At 35.1% G+C, this 19,896-nt stretch overlaps 1 protein-coding gene, 2 non-coding genes and 1 pseudogene across 3 annotated transcripts; 2 read left to right on the forward strand and 2 right to left on the reverse strand.

Moving 5' to 3' along the window:
- LOC136063298 (U2 spliceosomal RNA) lies at window positions 1-114 on the reverse strand (annotated as a pseudogene; the record flags this gene model as incomplete).
- A 4,366-nt stretch (window positions 115-4,480) lies between these two features.
- TRNAK-CUU (transfer RNA lysine (anticodon CUU)) lies at window positions 4,481-4,553 on the forward strand. The gene has a single exon. It is a non-coding gene; the product is annotated as a tRNA-Lys (tRNA).
- A 1,456-nt stretch (window positions 4,554-6,009) lies between these two features.
- On the forward strand, window positions 6,010-6,082 carry TRNAK-CUU (transfer RNA lysine (anticodon CUU)). The gene has a single exon. It is a non-coding gene; the product is annotated as a tRNA-Lys (tRNA).
- Window positions 6,083-7,297: 1,215 nt separating this feature from the next.
- Window positions 7,298-15,069, reverse strand: LOC112027830 (uncharacterized). The gene is made up of 10 exons (XM_024060479.2): window positions 14,535-15,069; window positions 13,864-13,969; window positions 13,387-13,447; window positions 12,978-13,270; window positions 12,770-12,909; window positions 10,606-10,680; window positions 10,074-10,164; window positions 8,891-9,094; window positions 8,527-8,571; window positions 7,298-7,867 (listed from the first exon to the last, which is right to left on the reverse strand). Exons 1-10 carry the CDS (start codon window positions 14,742-14,744, stop codon window positions 7,788-7,790), a joined length of 1,305 nt encoding a protein of 434 aa, XP_023916247.1. The 5' UTR covers window positions 14,745-15,069; the 3' UTR covers window positions 7,298-7,787.
- Window positions 15,070-19,896: the final 4,827 nt, after the last annotated feature.

The following is a 19,896-nucleotide window of genomic DNA, read 5'->3' on the forward strand; positions in this document are numbered from 1 at the left end:
TCCCCCTCAAGAAATAAATTTAATATCGTGTGACCCAATGGGCCACATATCAGATATTAAACTGATAAGAACAGATACTACACTTGATCTTAGCCAAAAGGCCGAGAAAGGTATGCTTTGTACGTGTACTTACTTCTCATTTTATATCATTTCTATGCTTTGCTCTTCTCTCACTTATTCCATGTGGGACAAAATGACTAAAAAGAATAGTTTAAAACATACGAATCTCCTCTCCCAGAGTCCCAGGTTCCGAACACAGTTACACTAGCTTGACGCTAGTGCAAAAAATATGAGCCATTTATTCAATCGGCTTTTAGGATTTATTGATTTGTTGAAAAGTAGCTAGCAATGTTCATGTCTAAAGCAAGGCCGATTCAGTGCGGGTACACTGTACACTGATATCCGTGGCTGTGGCAAAGGATGGTAATATAGCCAGAAATCATTTGGTTCCTTTGGGCTATTCATCAAACTCGTTAGTCGTTACATCAGTTGCCCTCTTTGCTTGCTGCCTTTCACAGCCTTGAACCTTTAGGCTCCACTTGGGAGTTCATAAAAAAATAGAATGGAATGAGGTGAGATGATCATAAAGAAATGGAATGGAATGTATTTAAGTAAGGGAAATTAATGAAATAGAATTAAGTAACTTTGTTTAGATGTTTTAAAATAAAGAAATGAAAATGAATAGAATGTAAGTAATCCTATTTGGGAGTAATATGGAGGGAATGAAATGAAATCATTTTATGACAATATTACTATTAAACCCCTATTTTAAAATAAAAGGTTGAATATATAGGGAGTTTTTGGGAGTTTTAGTAAAAAATCATTAAATTTAATCGCATTCCCTTCCATTCCTTTCAATTTCGGGGGGAAAGAAAATTTGAGATTTTAAGAGAATAGAGAGGAATGAGGGTTCCCTCCTACCCATTTCATTCTCTCCTACTTAAACTCTCAAACAAGGGAATAGACTTTTCATTCCCTCCATTAAAACTTCCAAACAAGAGAAGGGAAAAATATTCTAAAATTATTCTTTTTATTCCATTCCATTCTCTCCTCCCAAACGAAGCCTTAGTAATAACCTTATTTTACCACAGTTGTTTTGAACCGAAAATGTGAAAGGTTCTTTCTTATTTACATCAAGCTCTGCATTATGTGTGAACAACAATGGACAATGTCATAAGATGTTTCATGTAATATAACACATTGTCTTGCTGGTAGCATTTAGGGGTGTGCAGAAAATCCACCAACCCGTCAATCCTGACCCGACCCAACCCGACCTGCCGGGTTGGATCGATTTTTAAGGCTTGGTGGGTTGGGTTGGGTTACAAACAAATTTTTATAGTGGGTCGGGTTGGGTTTGGGTCATAAAATTACAAACTCGTCAAACCCGACCCGACCCATCCATATTTAATATATATTTAATCATTTAATCAGGACTAGCTAGATGAATTTTGGGTGGTCTTTGTAGTTACACTATGGTTCCTTTAGAATTTAGGTGCAAAGCTGCATTGCAAGATTCTGTCATACTTGCTACTAGTGTTCAACTTTATAGCCGATACTGCAATACTTGATTTCCTTGTGCACACAATGTAAGCAAGAAGTTACAGTTAGTAGCATCCATGCCGTATCTACTTGAGGCAATCTTTCTCTCAATGAATTTCTTGGTTGGAAAATTCTCTTATGGTTGAAGACTGCAAGGAAATTAATGAGTAAAGATGAATGGAAGGGTTCTAGTTTTGTAGCAACAGATATGATTGGCCAAAAGAGGATGGCTGGCTGTTTGGTTATCAAAGAGGCTTTGTGCATGGCTCTTGAGAAAGGGTACCAAGCTGTCACTATGAACTGGTGCATGTGCTTAATGAACTTTTGAAGTAAGATGGATTTTGGCTCCTGTGGTGGCATATACTAAAGAGCTGGTGCTTAATTAGGTTGCTGAGTGTTGGATCAGTTATCCTCAAAGGTGAGTGCAGTGTGCTCATTGAAATCAGATAATTAGCTACTGTGGCAACTAAGACCTGCTTGCATATCAAGTGGAGTAGCAGATAGGCTAGCAGGTTGACTTTCTGTCCTACTAATGTTAATACTGTAAGAAGTTAAAACTTTTTTTTTTTTTGAGAAGAAATAAGAAGTTAAAACTGTATAACTTTAATTGGTATGTACTTTTGTATCTGTTATTTAAAAAATAAAAAATAAAAAAACGAAAGGGGAAAAAAACTCTTAAAACTTTATTTTTATGTATAAGTGCTTCTTAATAATCACTTTGTTAAAGTTAATTCTAATTATTTTATGTTAACATGTATTATTAACATGCATTGCTTTGGGATTCAAGTGATAACTAAGTGGTAGTGATATTCTTTATGGTATCTAATATATGTGGTTTGAACATCATCTTTCCTTTCCTCACTATCTATCCATAAAAATAATATATTAAAAAATATGTAAAAAAATCATGAGTTGTCACTTATATAGTTTGAATGCATTTCAAAATCAATTTTCATAAACTTTTGGACAACATTATTGGAAAAAAAAAGTTTTAATTGTTTAAAATATTATTACATAAAGTTGTAGGGTTGGCTTCACACTCTTAGGTAAACCCACTACATGGGCTCCAAGACAGGGCTTGAGTCCACTTGAGGGGAGGTTAGGGGACTCCTTGAATAGGCCGAGTCTAGACAACATAAAGAGGATAAAGCCCGGATGGGTGCTTAAGCTATCTTGGGCTCCACAAACTATCACTGACCGGAGGACTACCAAAACTTAGAAGCACTTGTGGATGATCCGTATCCACTACTATTCATTCCTTGGTTATTGTTCTAAAGCAAAAAGTCATCACTTTCACATTTATTGCTTTTATCTACTAGTAGCCACCCAATGCAGGGTGTGTTTGGTTTGAGGAATGAAAAAGCAGGAGGATTGAAAATATTTCAATTTGTCTCATTTTTGTTTGTTTGGGAGTGAAAAAGTAGAAGGATTGATAAAAATGAGTTTGTATAAATTTACTCATATGCTCTTGTTAAAAAATGATGTCCAATTAAAACAAAAAAGTGATAAGCAACCAAAATAGTAAATAATCATCCAAATTTATTTTTAAAAAAAAATCATTTCCTAAAAAAAAAAAATTCATTTCTAGTTAAAAAAAAAAAAAAAAAAAAAAGAAAAAAGAGAAGGAGGTAACATTGCCTAGGAAACCATATGAAGAAGAAAAAAAAAAACACAAAGCACCAAACCCAGGAAATCAAAAGAAAAAAAAATATATAAAATAAATAAATAAAGAGGAGGCAATGTTACCTAAGAAACCATAAGAAGAAAAAAAATAAGAGACTATCGGGAGCAATTTTGTCATTTCACCATCAAACTCCCCCCAGCTAGTTTTCTCTCCATTTTGGAGAAACAAATTTTGTATGGGCTCGGGTGAAAAATACTTGGGCCCACATAAAAGTTTTCTTTCCCCCCTCCCAATCAAACAACACACAAAACCATTTTTCTCTCATATTTGCTCTTCAAAATTTTTCATTTACCATATTTCACCTCCAAACAAACACACTATTGATGGGACCGACGAACTCTCCTTCCTTAAACAACCTCATCAAATGCACTCATACACCTTGGCACAACACGGACGAACACAAGCGAGTCATTAATAAGAGCATTCAATGCCTTGAACAGTTACCAATTAGTTGGTAAACCATTGGAGCCTCATCAAAACCCATATTCATGAGCCCTGAGGCATTACAAAAAGGGCACTAAAGCCACAATTAATTAAGGCCCCAACAGTTAGAAACCATGAAACTGTATATATACACAATGATCAGAGACAAAGAAGGTATATAGACTCACCCAAAAATATTCTCACATTGATATTCTAATATCTAGAACTTTCTTATTGTTCTCAAAAAATTTCATATATTGACTTTGGCATCGGAGCCGTTGTGGTAGGCACCACACTAGTAACCATCTCAAGAGAGACTTTGTCCTAGGGTTGCAGGAGTAGTGAAGAGGATTCACCTCCATCTGGACGAACCAACAGGGCTGACGATTTGCCCATCATCAACTGTAAATGTTGAGTGACTTGTTTGAATGGTAAAAGTGGTAGGATTAAGTCTATAGTGAGATTGTAATTTGTGGGTCTTAACTCTTAAGTATTGGTCAAGTACATCAACAATAAGATAAATATATTATATTGAGTTTATTTTTACTCACTCCAAAACTCATTTAGTAAATAAATAATTATTAATTTTTGAATTATAAAATAAATTTGCAAATGGAAAAATATTGGAACCTAGATAAACATCTTATTTGGATGAAAAATAAACATGTTTACTTTGCCAAATTATACCTATCTTAGTTTTTTAAGGGCGAAAAATATGTGGAAAATTGAATTTAAAATTCACATTAGAGATTTTCATAGATATTGAAAATGGTAGAAAATATAAAAATAATGAAACTGTTATCTAAGCAATTTAATAAGAATTGATTAACAAGTGCCCGTCTAGCTCAGTTGGTAGAGCGCAAGGCTCTTAACCTTGTGGTCGTGGGTTCGAGCCCCACGGTGGGCGCTTTCACCTTTTGCTTTTCTTTTTAAAAACATGTTTTTTTTTTTTTGGTCAACCATGAAAATACCATTAAGCTAAGAATTTATCAGTATGTTACAACACAAATTAGCTTTGTCAGAAGCTAAAATATTTTCCATCACAGGCGGGGGATACAAAAAAACAACAAAAGAAGCACTTAGCTTGGCCATCGTATCAACGCATTGGTTGGCCTCCCTATAAATGTGGGTTATCTGCTTGTAAGGAATCTCTTTTACCAGGTTCTGCAATCAGTCAAAAGTGGTTCCATTAACAAATTGTTAAAATTATTATTCATAAACAAGACAACACTCAGAGCATCCAGCTCAATTATAAGGTTGATTAGTCCCATTTCCTTAGCTAAAAGAAGACCATCTCTGAGAGCCCACAACTCTACCATACAGCTGTTGGTGCAACCAAGGGACCTAGCAAAACCTTTCAGCCATTGCCCATCATGATCCTTAATCACACCACCCCCACCTGCACTTCCAGGATTACCAATGACCGACCCATCGGGGTTAAGTTTTGCCCAACCCACTGGAGGCTTCTCCCATCCCACGGCAACAATCGACTTGGCTCTGGGCAGCTTGGCGTTTAACCCAATGGAGAAGAACTCAGCACTATCTTTAATACATCTCTTGAAGCTTGACCGATCCACCCTTCCTGTTTTGAAAATAAAGCTATTTCTATGCAACCATAAGTGCCACACAGCCATGGGGAATAAAATTTTAAGGAATATCCATCATTTTGGACTTCAAGTCAGTCTTACAATTTGTTTTAAGCCATTCACCAAACGGTAATTTAAAAGTATCTCTCAAGCAAGCTAGGAACTGGAGTTTCTGCCAAAAATCACGAGCAAACATGCAGCCTCTTAAGAGATGATCTAAAGTTTCAATGCTTTGTTGACATAAGCTGCATATGGGATCAAGACTTAAACCCCTTGAACCCAAAACATCTCCGGTGGGCACACTGTTGTGCAAACACAACCATAAAAAGAATTGCACCTTGGGAAAAGTTTCAACCTTCCACACCCAAGCCACCGAAACAGTAACAAGGTTCAAAGGGTTTAAACCCCTAGCCAGTAAGTAAGCAGATTTCAAGGAGTAAAACCCATTTTTTGAGTAAGCCCATTGCAGTGAATCCTCTGCTTCATGATTACAGGACAGAGGAGTAGCTTTAATGGCATTGAGAATATGGTCCGGAAAGTCAAAGGATAGACATTGAGCTATCCATTCATGGTTTTGATCAAATCATTGCTTAACTGATATGAATTCTTCATCACGGTACAGAGTTCAATAAGAGATCTTAGAGAACCCTTTCGCGTCAGAGTTAGAGGCTCAGAGCAAAAAGTTGATCTTCTTGTCTTCTCAAAAAAATATATATATTTATTTCCCTGGATTAAGACATCTCTATTATTAATGTATTCTGCCGAGGAAACATGAAAGCCCGTCTAGCTCAGTTGGTAGAGCGCAAGGCTCTTAACCTTGTGGTCGTGGGTTCGAGCCCCACGGTGGGCGTATATATATATTTTTGCTTGTGTTTTTGGACTTTATAAAATGTGAGACGAAGGAACGATTTTTTAACAAGTTGGTGTGTTGATTCTTTTAAGCAATTGGGCCTAATTGAGATAGAATAAAAGCCAACAAAAACAAATTGAAGATCTACAGAGACTTTTCTTCTAAGGAGTCGCTGTAACATTTTATTTTATTTATTTTTTATAGTGGAAATGAAGATTTGTGGCTATTTGAATGTAGAAGCAATTTTGTGTGTTATAAATTGGTACGATTTAACTAAAACATGATATGAAGAATGGGATATGAAGACTCTAAAGACTGAACTGGTTTAGTATACTCACTCTCAAATACGCATGATACTAGTAATATAATTTAACATGTGTTTGGATAGCTTAAAAACTCTTGCGTTTTCAATGTTTTGCTTATTTTTGAGCTAGACATGGATCCCTTTTCACTGCTCATGGGGCCCATTCACAAGAAAAAAAATGCACCAATAATATTTTGAAATATTAAGCTTTCTCTTCAACCAGCAGTGTGTATCTTGCAAGATCTCCATTCTTCAATCGACCTCCTCGTCGATGCCCCAACTTCTTCCTCTTCAATGTTCTTAAATTTTACATCTACCTACCAATTGCCCAAATTTATGCTTCATAACTGATACACAAACTTTATTCTTCCTTTATTTGGACAAACCCACCAACCACTCTTTTCTTCCTTTATTCGAACAAGCCCTTACCGATGATTTTCTTGGCTGTGAGAGAAAATCAACCACAAAGTTGATGCCACCACTGTGAGAGAGAGATGCCGATGTTGTCGGTGAGTTGTGTTTAAATTTTTTATATTTTGATGTGTGTTGGTATGTTTTCCCTTTTTGTTGAGTGTGGCTGAATTTTGCATTAACAAAATATCAATGAAAATGTGGGGGTTTGTTTGTGGGTCTTATATTTTTGTGTGATTTACCTATGAGTTTCTCTCTATTTCATTTAATTCAGCTACAATACTTTCAGCCAAAAAATAATCAGCTAGCTTTTAGATTATTTTGCTACAGTACTTTCAATAATAAGTTTTCAGTTTCAGTAAAACAAACGAATCTCAAATAGACCCTTATCATTGTCTTTTTGTTACAAAAACCCATATGAACTGTTGTTTCTTCATAAATAGTTCAAAGATGTATAAGATTTGTTTTTAAGGAATGCTGATTGCATCGCTACTCACAGATACCATATAAAAAAGCTTGATAAAATGCCATAGAAAAGACAGGTTCTACCATACTAATTAATATTGCATTCACACACACACACAAAAGACAATGTGCTCGGTAAAATAAACATATACTTCACAGCAGCCGATTAGTTTTTCAACACTACTTGTCTCTTATGTTGGTCTAGCTCATAACCAACTAAAAACAAAAAGGCTTCCATCCATCTTATAATTCAAAAAGCATCTCCCATGTCTTTCCCATGACCAGTATGGGCCAGATGGCGGCGACACTAAATGAATGCAAAGGAAAGATGGCATCTGGTTTGAGCACTTAGTTCTGTCCATGATAGTTTGAACAAAGAAACTAATCTTGCATCACCACATATCGTAAGCCAGGGTCAGTTAAAACAAACCACCTTTGTTTAATTTTGTATAAAACTTTGCCACCAAAATTGAGAGCATCTTCATGCAGTGCTTCATATAAGTTAACTAACAGGTTCCTTAAGGATCAATGAGTAGAAGGAGCTGCCCACAACTTCACTTTCTTGTCAACACTGGCCGTGGCCAAAACCAAAGCTTCTCCATCTCCTGTTGAAGAATATGATAATGTTATGCAATTTATATTAAATACCTATCTTTAAGGCGGCAAAAAAGTAAAGGAAACAAAAACATACGGGAAGATATGAGATATCAGTAAATAATTCAGGTAATTGATCAAATCATGACTGCAAGTGCATAATGGGGATCAGAATCAGCTTTTAATGTATTCTTGCCAAAAGTAAAGCAACTTTGATGATGTTATCAACCCAAACTCTCAATTTTTATTTTTTTGATACTCTGAACATCCAAAAGATATTGACATGCTACCCGATTCTTGGACTGAATTCTTCTTATAAATTATTGAACTCAATCCACTAATAAATTGTGTAAATTCTGCCTTTTGTGCACTAATGCCTTCTAATAAAAAGGACTGAGTGCAAGCAAATTTTGCTTTTCATTGATCACACATGGGAATTTATGGACAAACATCATGTAGACTTGCCAGACTTTACAAAATGTAAAAAGAACTTCCACATAGGGCTTTCTTAGTAGGCATTTTCAAACTTCATCTAGCTTAGGGTTTTCCTGAGGAGGGGCAATGCATCTTGATGGGTGGAATCAAACTGAATTCAGATCTAGGGTTCAAGAGCAGAAAAAGAATAAAATATGCAGACAATTTGAATATGCATCATAAGAAGGTGATTTACCTATTGGAATGGCCTTAGGTGCCCATGATATCCATGTGATGTCACCTGCATTATAAACTGAGGTCAATACAAGATTCAGAACAAAATTGTTTCATTATTATTGAGATAAAGTATCCTGATTTTATCTTCACATAATTCTGACAAAGGGTTATTGGAGAAAAATCAATGGTTAATTCATAAAGGTACAAAGTTAGGCAGCATTTTTTATATGGAAAACTAAATCTAAATTCACATGCTAGCAACAAATCAATATATAACCAATATAGCAGCAAACTAATTTCCTTTTCATAACCTAGATTTATAAATAACAGTTGGAAAAAGTAAATTAGAAAATAAAGCAGAAAAACATTTAACTAATTAATACCATCATGGGCTTTGTCAGCTGTGTCCAAAACCTTCCCAGTTTCTACAGATAACCACTGCAATGTTGAACCATGGGTTGCTGCCAATATCCTGCCATCAGGGGATATACTGAGACGATCATAGTGCAAAGTAGCACCACCTGAATCATGCAGTGGAATTGGAAACATCTTCAGAGTTTTTGGATCCTCATCAAGATGATACCGAACTTCAAGAGGAGAGACAAATGAGTCAGCATAGACAAGATTAAGTCAGAAGCCGTACAATGAGATAATAATTTTTTTTTTTTTGATAAGTAATATAAATATATTATAAAAAGAAGAAAAGTGTCACCTGAGTATACAGGAAGTATACATCAGGGACAAGGTACAAATAAAGTGCGTAAAGTACAAAAGTCCATAAACCCATGAACTAAAAAGAAAGAATAACAGCCTGACACTCCAACCCAGTCCAGAAGAGTCTTGAAAAAGAAAATAGATTATTCAAAATAGATTATCCCTTAATCCAATGCCTGAAAGGAAGATTTGTCACCTCTACCCAAGAAATCTTGTTTGTTTATTATGAGAAATTGATAGAACTCCTATATTCACATTGTTTGTGATATATGCAACACGTTTATATTTAAGAGTGGGTAGTTGTTCATTTTCTGATTTTGTTTTCTCTTCATCCAGACACTTGCACAGTGGGGTTAAGGTGAATATTATTTTAACACCCATCATTTGAATTACCAGAATATATGTTTACTGAAGGGGTAATTTTCTGAGAGAGAGAAAGAGAGAGAGATGTATTTATTATCTCAAAGTACATAAAAAAAAAAGTACATTGTTTTATGGCTATTTTGCATCAATCTCCCTTATAAAAATCATAATTAGAAATTTAGTTACAATTAGAAATACACCCTCCTGTTGTTATCCATGGATCCTTTACTTATACTTGTTCAACTTAAAGGATTGATTAGATTCAACTGATTTAGAAGGAAAAAAAAATTGTTTTGTACTTTCATAACCCAATTCCTCCAATCTCTAACTTAGATAAAGTTCAAAAGAATGTAGACTCTTACTCCAATAAACTTTAGGAGAAATACATTTTCCCCTTTAGCTAATTAGTTAATTGGAAGACATATGAGATGTATATACACCATTATATTCCAAATTCTTAGAATAAAGACATTTGAAATGTATGCGCACCATTGATATTCCAAATTCTTATTGAGTCATCTTTGGATGCAGTGATGATTTGCTCTGAGTTGGGAGTAAAGCATAACCAAGTTACTGCACTCTGAACATCAAAAAAAAAAAAAAGAAGAAGAAGGGATTTTAGACATCAGAAGCAATATAATTATTAGGCCATCAAGCTATAATAAAAACAAATTGACATAACAAAGAAATACTACTTATATCACAGGAGCAACTGAGGTTTAGATATATGTTGACAAATTCAAAATTAGTGATAATAATAAACTTATATCACAGGAAGAGCTTAAGGATCAACTTTTCATTTCATGCTTCACTATTATATGCTTTGTATTAACGCTCTTAATGTCATTAATGTTGATAACAGACCAGAAATATAAAATGCTATTGAACGTTATCTTGGAATCCCAATACCATATAAAACATCAAAATCTAAAGTTTAAAAAAAAAAATCACAGATACAATATATAGTAAAAAAAATCTGAAAAATTGAAAAAGAGAAAGACAAGGAAAACAGATATACAACCTTATGCCCCTTAAGCTGCATAGCCTTTGAAACCTCCTTGACCGAACCATCCTTTGAGTACACAACTTCCCAGACCTGCAAAAGAAAATTATAAGAGGCAAAATAGCAGCCCAATAGTTGACACAGACTACTGGACTAAGTCACACCTAGTTCCAGATTATATGTGTGGGACACTCAATTGACATGCTAGGGATACATACCAAATACTTTGGAAAAATGACATTCATTTCCATTGCTGACGAAAAATGAGCCCCATAGAAAGGAAAACTTTTTCTGTATTTTAAGAGTGAATGATGCAGCCATGGAAGATTTATCTACTATTACTTCGTAAACTCACCTATTAAAGAATTATTTTATGGGGTCCACATGTGAAGTCCAATTGAAGTAATAGTCGTGTGGTACTATTCACGGGTATAGTTCATACAACCCATGAAGACCACAAAAACCCCTCTTTTTCTTCTTCCTTACAACTCCAAATCAGGCCTTTTTTTTTTTAATGTATCAAAACCCTAAAACCCCACATACTTCTAAAAAATAGCCATTGAATAACTCATCAAACCACCTTTTCAATTACTATCACAACCCCATAATCCTTTCTTCAACAATCCTAAACCTACCACATATTCTCCAAACTCTAAACCCACCACAACCACATGGACAAATTCCAATAATCCTTTCTTCAACAATTCTAAACCTACCACAAATTCTCCTTAAATCTAAACCCACCACAACCACATAGACAAATTCCCCTATTTGTCCTAGGTCAATGAAAAACATTTTCTAGTATGTTACATACTCAACACACCCCCAGAAATAGAGTATACACCACAAAAAACTCTACTAATAGTAACTTCATCAATGTAGAACACATGTAGGAAATAGAAATAAAAGGGGAAAGAGAAAGACTAAACAAAATAAACCCTAGGCTTTACCACCTAGAATCTGCCTGCAAGCCCTAGGCATCACCACCTAAGAATGTTTGACATCACCACCAAAAAAAAAGAGGAAACACATATTCTCAAATCATAATTCTTATTCCAAATCATACTGCTTTCACAAAACTGATGTAGAACACGGGTAGGAAATAGACATAAAAGGGGAAAGAGAAAGATAAAGCAGAGCAAACCCTAAGCTACACCACCTACAATCTGCCTGCAACCCCTAGGCATCACCACCAAACAAAGAGGAAACACACGTATTCTCAAATCATAATTCTAGTTCCAAATCATACACAATTACAAGAGCAGTAGTTTAATAGGGTTCAAGGATTTTACCAATATGGAAAATACCTCATTAAATCTCATAAAAGTTAAAACCCTCAATATTAAAAACCAAATTCAAAATTCAAATCCAAAAATTAAATCTCAGATGATTTTGGTGCTCCTTGCATTATTCACTTTCTTTTACCCCTTTGACTCTCTCCACATACTCACTATTGACCGACCATTGAAATCTGGCTCATTTTCAAGGTCATAACAAAACATAGGAACACAAGTCATTTTTCCAGAAATAATTTTCATTCAAACAAATGGCATGTAAAATTGCATAATGAAGGAATCAATAGAAAGCTAGAGAAGCTACTTTTGATTGACAGGAAGAAAGGAGAAAAGGGTACATAAAATAGTGAGTATCACTTTTCACACACCGATTAAGGAAAGATGTGGACTAACCACTAATTGGAGGAAATGTGTTCCTTCAAATCTCATTGTGCACTTCAGTAAAATAAGCATCAGAAGAGAGGTCCCTATAAGTTTTCTAGTTAATAGAAAACATCTTTTCATTCTCTCCACTTTATTCCATCTTTCTTGATAACTACTTTCCAGCAAGAATTTCTTAACAAATAAATGAAAGAATACTTATATAAACTCAAGCATGCACGTTCCCATGCCATTGACAGTTCATGTCTTTTTTCCTTTGGTAAAATTTCCATATAGCTGTGTACGAATAATATCAAGCCCGAGTAACTACACTATTCTTGCATAGTGGTAGTGTTAAAGGATTGTAAAAAAATGGCAAAATATCAACATGAAACTTAATAAAACATTTTAAAACCACCAAAGTTCATATTCAACGGAAGAAATTTTTTTTTTTTTTTAATATAGAAAACCCATATTGGTCACGGATTTTCCTAAATTACCCAAGGAAGAAATTAGAGATAACTAACCTTCACGTCTGCAGTAAAAGCTGCAGCAGCAATAAAACGTCCATTTGGTGATATGGCAGCCATTGTATTTTTCAACTGATTTGTGTCAACATTTCCCAAAATCTTCCCAGTTCTTCCATGCCAAAGCATGATATCAGTCCCTGGAAAGTAACAGATCATAAGAAGCAACCAAAAACAGACAACTCCAGGATAATTGGTATGAAACTACCTTCTGAGCAAGAGACAACAATTGTACTTCCATCAGCTGTTCCATAACTTGCATTAGTTCCAACAAGGGTCAGAATAGCCTTTTTCTCATGGACTTTTTGATGTACCCATTTAATTTCTGGGAGAGGAAGCTTGGGTTGTTTAGTTTCATCAGAAGCTTTGGGTTTTTCCTCCCCATACAAGTACAAAGAAGAACCATTGAGAGTCTGGGAAGCCACAACTATCGAAGATGCATCATCAGAGAATACAACTGCTGTAGGAAGACCTCCAGCCGGCAAATTAATTCTCAGAAACCTGCAGGAGAGTCAAAGAAACTGAGGAGGAAAAAAAGAAGAAGCAAGGATAAACTGGAAGCATCATTATATTTGGGTAAAATCTGGTATTGCATTAAGTTTACTTGAGATTCATACTTGAAACTTTTACTTGAAGCGTCATCCAGCTTGAATATCCTGACCACTCCATCAGCACAAGCTGTGTGGATATATAAGAAACTATATTAAAAATTGCCCCCTTTGTGAGACAGATCAAATAATTTGAATAAAACACATCCCAGCACGCACCCCCACCCCCCCCCCCCCCCCCCGCGCGCCCTGCACTCAGACAGCACCCTAAAAAAACAAAATTTCCTACTCCATAACTGAAATCTTCCACACTATTAAAATTTCAATCATTCCTCTCTTTCCATATCACCCACATTTGACACAAGGGAGACATATTCCAAGCAAAAGAGTCACCATAAAGTAACAACACAAACTTTCTACCCACATAGTACATCCACAACTCAAGCTCAAGTAAAATAGAATGTATCATAAACATAAGCAGCCACAGATATACATAAAGTTGCACAAAGAATGAACTTTTTATTATTTTTTTTTATTTTTTTATACCTGTTGCCAAACTTCGCGCATCAGGGGAAAAACATAACCCCGTGACTGAGTCACCATGACCCTTCAAAGTATTCAAATCCAACGGATGATGTCGCTTGTTTTGATCCTGCATTTCATTTCACATCCAAACCAAGTACATTAAAATAAAACGCACCATACATTTTAATCCTTCAAATACAAGTGTCTGTTCGCGGTAGCTATTTGAAAAAAAATGCATTTTCAGAAAATGGCAATTTTTAAATGTGGGTTTTTTGAAAACATGATTTTAAAAATCACGAAAGGCTACTAAACTTATAATAAACAAAAACACTGTTGTGAAAACTACAAAACGCTAAGAAATTTATTTATATTAAAAAAAAAAAAAAGTACTCACTGATTTCAATTGTCTCTAATAATTAAAAGCCAGGGCAACCAAATTTATTTCATCAACTTTCTCGGGAACCAAACAGAGGATAAGATCACAATCATAACTTCACAGGCATTCCGAATAAAACTTGTTCGAGAAGCTAATCAACCAGAATTCAAACAAGCCTAAATCATGCATTTTTGGCTAATTAAGCATTAGGAGCATAAGATAAGATTCAACATTTTCTTCTTTTCTCTAATTCCTAATTTTCCTCCTCTGATTTTTCTCGGAGCCAAACAGAGAAATAAAGGGATCGAATTTCAACCTTATCAGCATGGGAATGGGAGTGAGCTTTGAGGTGAGACTTCTTGGACTGAGAAGGCTTGTTTTGCTTCTTTGGATCGGGTTGGAGCTCCGATTTGGCGATGGACTGGACCTCGGATTTCCGCTTGCCGAAGTAGTTGGCGAAGAAGGCGAAGGCGATTAAGCTGCCGAGAAGGATCGAAACGGCCGTAACTGTAAGAACCGGATCCATTTCGCGAGCGGAGAGAAGAATAGAAGTGAGCTGTTTGGTGGTGTGGATAACGATCGACGAAGACGATGAGAGGGAGGTGGAAATGGCGGGGGTTTATACTTTATACGTGTGAGAGAGGTGGTGAGGACTGAGGCCTTAAGGAGTAAGGAATTTCGGGTCAAGAGGACGAAACGACAACGTATCGGAATGAGATTGAGATATGCTTACGCGAAGAATGAGAAAGATTTTATTCTCAAGATTTTTTGCAGCAGTTTATTGCGCGTTTGTTCTAGATGAAAATTTTTGGAGAGAATTTTGTAAGAGTGTGATTAGTTGGGCGGATAAAAAAGAAAAAAAATGATGAGATTTAAGTGTTTGCTTATATTGACCAAAAAAATTTCTATGCAAAATAAAAGAAAATTTAAGTGGAGATGAATTTTTTGTTGATTAATAAAAATGCTCATATGTATGTGCATATGGACTTTTCAAGTTGCTTTCTTTTTTCTTTTTCTTTTTTTACTTTCCAGCCCTGGGGCGTCCCCCCCCCCCCTTATTTTTTAGTAACATTGCCCTTTTTTTCCTTTTGATTTTCTAGGGTCTGAGCGTGATTTTTTTTTTTTAAAATTACATGTGAATTTTTTTTGAAACATGATTTTTATTTTTTTAATAAATTTAAGTGATTGCTCTTTTTTGTGATTATTTGTCACTTTTTTATTTTAATTGAGCATCATTATTTAGCAAGAGTATATGAGTAAATTTATTTAAACTCCCAACCAAACAAATAGAAGAGAAAATAAAATCTTTTATATCCTCCTACTTTTCTATTCTTCCACTATTTTCTATACTTTTTCACTCCTCCAACCAAACGGACCCAAACAAATAGGAGAGAAAATAAAATTTTTTCTATTTTTCCACTTTTGCATACCTCATTTTTCTATATTTTTTCACTCCTTCAACTAAACAGACCTAGAATCCATTTGGTGTTGGAGAAGTGGAAAAATGGGAAGATAGAAAATGGTGGGAGGATGGAAAAGTGGAAGGATATAAAAAATTTTAATTTTCCTCATTTTTTGTTTGGTTGGGAGTGGAAAAGTAGAAGAATGAAAAAAGTGAGTTTGTATAAATTTACTCATATACCCTTGTTAAAAAAAATACCCAATTAAAAAAAAAAGTGATTAAAAAAAACAATTACCTGAATTTATTAAAAAATAAATATCATGTCCATGAAAAAAAAAATTCACATCTAAACAAAAACAAAAAAAAACAAAAAAAAAAAACAAAAGAAAAAAAAAATATATATATATATATATATATATATATAATATATATATATGAACACCGTACAGTGGACAAAGCCTGCCCAATAAATAAATGAAAAAAAAGAGACAATGTCCAGGACAAAAAAAGTGAAGAAGAGCAACGTACGGACGAAGCCCATGTGCAACTACACATGGGCATTTTGGTCTATTAAGCAGCCTCATTTTCTCCCTTCAGTTTTCTTTCCATTTTGGGAAAAAAAAACTTTTTAGTGGGTCCGGGGAGATAAACTTGGGCCCCACTATTTATTTTCCTTCCTCTTCACCCAACTAAACACACTCCAAAAAAGTCTTCCTTCCCATTTTCTCTTCAAAGTTTTTCATCTACTTTATTTCACCTCCAAACAAACACAACCTTAATAAAATTATTTTAAAAAGAGGGTGGGAAAAAAAGAAAAGATTTTGACTATTTTATTTTTATTTTTTTTTGGGAAAAACTTTTGACCTGCTTTAGAGCTTGATTATCTTGATTTTTGGGGCTTTCCAAGACTTGCTCCACCTAGTCTAACAGTTCGACTCGTGCTGGCCCGATTTGAAACCATTTGATCCGATGAGAACAATGGTTGTTGACAAGTGTGTAACTTTAATATTCGATTCCGACAAATTGAGTGACAAGTTTTGCCCTCCAAGAATCGTTCCGACCTCCCTCCTGCCACCTTTGTTTATAATCTTTAGATCTATGTCGTCTAGGGTCAGAATTGCTACTGTCTATGTTTAGATCTTCGTCGAAATTGGTGGAGATCTCACGATCTCTAACTAAGATCCACCACCTCACTCATTTCGTGAAAATATGACTCAATCTAATTTGATGTTACTCTCCAATTGACTGCAAGTCCTCCGTTCTACCACCCAACGAGAGTAGGTTAGGTTTGAGTTAAGCCCAAACCCAACTCAACTCGACCTATAGACACCCCAAATTGTAATTTTAAATGAAAAGTTCTTTATCCTAAAAATTTTATAACTAAGAGCATCCACATTAATGGATGCAAAATCATGTAAAATAGAAAAAGATCCCATTTTTACACATTTTGCCTCAAAAATGCACTATATCGGTGCTTCTAAAAATGTATAAAAATGTGTATATCTTTACACGAGCTACGATAATCGTGTAATTTTACACTGTTACTGTAGCTCGTGTAAAGATTATTCTATTAATTTCCGTTCATTCCTTTTTTCTCTCTCTTCTCTGTGCTCAACAAACTCAGTAGTTTCTCCTCTTCTCATCTTCTTCTTCTTTCTCAGATGCACACAAACACATCCACACAGATAAATCAACACACAGATTCACTTGCTCCAAAAAAAAAAAAAAAAAACACAAGAGATACATAAACACACCTAGACACAAACAAACCCACTTGGACAAACAACAAAGAGACAGATTGGAGCCTGATCGGACCTTGACTGGAACGATGGGAGCTCGTGGGTCTTGCTTGTGAAGATCTGGTCGATGCTTGTGGATCGGAGCTCGTGGGTATGGGTCATGCCTAATTGGAGCAAGGGAGATCTTGGATTTGATCGAAACTGTGAGGGAGAGTTGATATGTGGGTATGGAGATAGGTGAGATCGGAGCTGAGGGAGAGTTGATGTGTGGGTATGGAGATGGGTGAGATCGGAGCTGTGTGGGTATGAAGATGGGTGAAATCGGAGCTATGAGGTAGAGTTGATGTGTGGGTATGGAGATGGGTAGAGAGATGGGTATAAAGAAAGAGCAAGAAATCAGAAAAAATGAGTAGAGAGAGAGAGAGACTGCGCGTATGTAAAGTGGTAGTTGAGAGAAATATAAAAAAATTGATAAAATTGATTATTTAAATAAAAGAGAGGATAGAATAGATAAACTGATGTGGGTGTTTTGTAAAAGTGGATATGTAAAATAAAAAAAGTAGGTTTTTAACGTAAAAATGGGTGTGTATAATGCATGAACTGATATGATTGCTCTAAAGTTTTACTACTGTTAATGCCATTTGAAAAAGAAAAGAAAAAAGAAACCAAAAATAAAATCTCACATATCTCTTTTCTAAAATTAAAAAAAAAAAAAACTCTCTTCCCATAAAAAAAAAAAAAAAAAAAAAACTAGTTTTTTCTTTTTTAAAAATAAGTTAATTTATTTCTTGGTCTCTTATTTAGCAAATAAACGAATTGGGGTTTTTAACATGAATGTTTAGATTCAAAACTCTCTCTTTCAACTATCAATTAAAAAAAAAAAATACCGTTAATATTCTACAGCTATAGTACCAAACAGTCATGATTCATGAATCGAATAACTTTTAAAAAAAAAGGAAAAAGAAAAAATGAAAAAGAAAAAAGAAACTTGAGGGAATCAACTTTTGCAAAAATTAAGGGTAAAGTTGCCTACTAACCAGTTCTCCTAGACCTCGTAGAAGTGAGAAGTCTTATGTATTTGGTCTTGCTGTAGAGATTTCAAGGAAAAGCCATGGTGCTTACTCACAGGAAACTAGTAAAGAAAAACAAACACAACTTGCCTAGAGAATTCAGGAAGTCAGCAACTTATCACTGCCCCTGTGATGGATGATTTTTAACTATTATCAGTGTCTTGGCAGGTACGATGAGGCAAACAATTGGAAAGTGGTGCACTCTCAGCCACACTGAAGCATTATTCTTTCAAGTCTTCTCAGATAAATTTTCTGCTGTCAATGCGAACTAGCAGTAGCCATCTATATATTGTTAACATCAAGTTCTATTTCCCATTTAAAAAAAAAAAAGGATAAAAACATTCGAAAATAAAATAGAGCACCAAAAATAGACAAAACAATGCTATTGGCTAGCATTTATTTTTTCCTTGTTTGAACTCTCAACCACATTTCTTGAGAATTTACGATAATGCGATTGACTTGCATAATCTCAAATTTAGTCTTAACTATTCGACAAAAGAAAATTGTTGTATTCTCACTTTTTTTATTTTAATCACGTGACTCCATTTTTCAAGCCACTGCAGTCTGTAGGCCCTTTCTTTTGTTTCAAGTACTACATGTTGAACAAATCATTCTCTTGGATTTTTTTTTTTTTGGCAAAATAACATCATTTTGCTAACAATTTTGTTAATTAGCAATGTTTCCAAATTATTTAAAAAACTAATATCTCGAGTTTCTGATACTTAAGTTCACTGAAGCAACTTGAGTATTTAAGATTCGAGTTCTCTAAAGAACGAAGCAACCTAGAGAAGCAACAACAACAAAAACAACGATACAACAAACCCAGAGAAGCAACAACGAAGCAACTCCCACAGTTTGAATTGAACCCAAGTGGGGAAGACTCTAGGTGGCACTAGTGAAGGCTCTAAGCGAGGGAAATCAGCTCAGACTGAACTTCTATTCCCTCTGCTTTTTGAACTACCATGGCCGAGCCTCCTTGGCTCTTCCTCCGACCATCATCGCCACCATAAGTGGTGGTCCAACCTCAAGCTCATCCCCCTGATCCTAAACCAAAACCCCCTTCTCTCAAGCCACCTCTCTTGATCTAACGACAAACCCTTGCCACCACTATCATAAGGATACAAAGATGACTTCTCTCCCTTTGATTCTCTCTCTCTCTCTCTCTCTCTCTCTCACAACCAGATTTGCAGTAACTCGAGCCTTTGGGTTTGGGTATTTTCTAAATCTTTGATTTAGGTCTTAAGAAAGAAAAAAGAAGGAAGAACAGGTACTCGGTATAGGAACTGGAACTTGAGTTTCACGTGGATTTTAATCCACCTCAGTCTTGCCAACACATGGAACCTAAGTCATAGACTCGAGTTGCTACAGTTAACTTGAGTTTAAAAGATTCGAGATGTTAGTTCCTAAATAGTTTGGAAACATAGCTAACTAACGAAATTGTTAGCAAAATGGTGTTATTTTGCAAAA

Source organism: Quercus suber, unplaced genomic scaffold (assembly GCF_002906115.3).
Source record: "Quercus suber isolate HL8 unplaced genomic scaffold, Cork oak 2.0 scaffold_508, whole genome shotgun sequence".
Lineage (NCBI taxonomy): Eukaryota > Viridiplantae > Streptophyta > Magnoliopsida > Fagales > Fagaceae > Quercus > Quercus suber.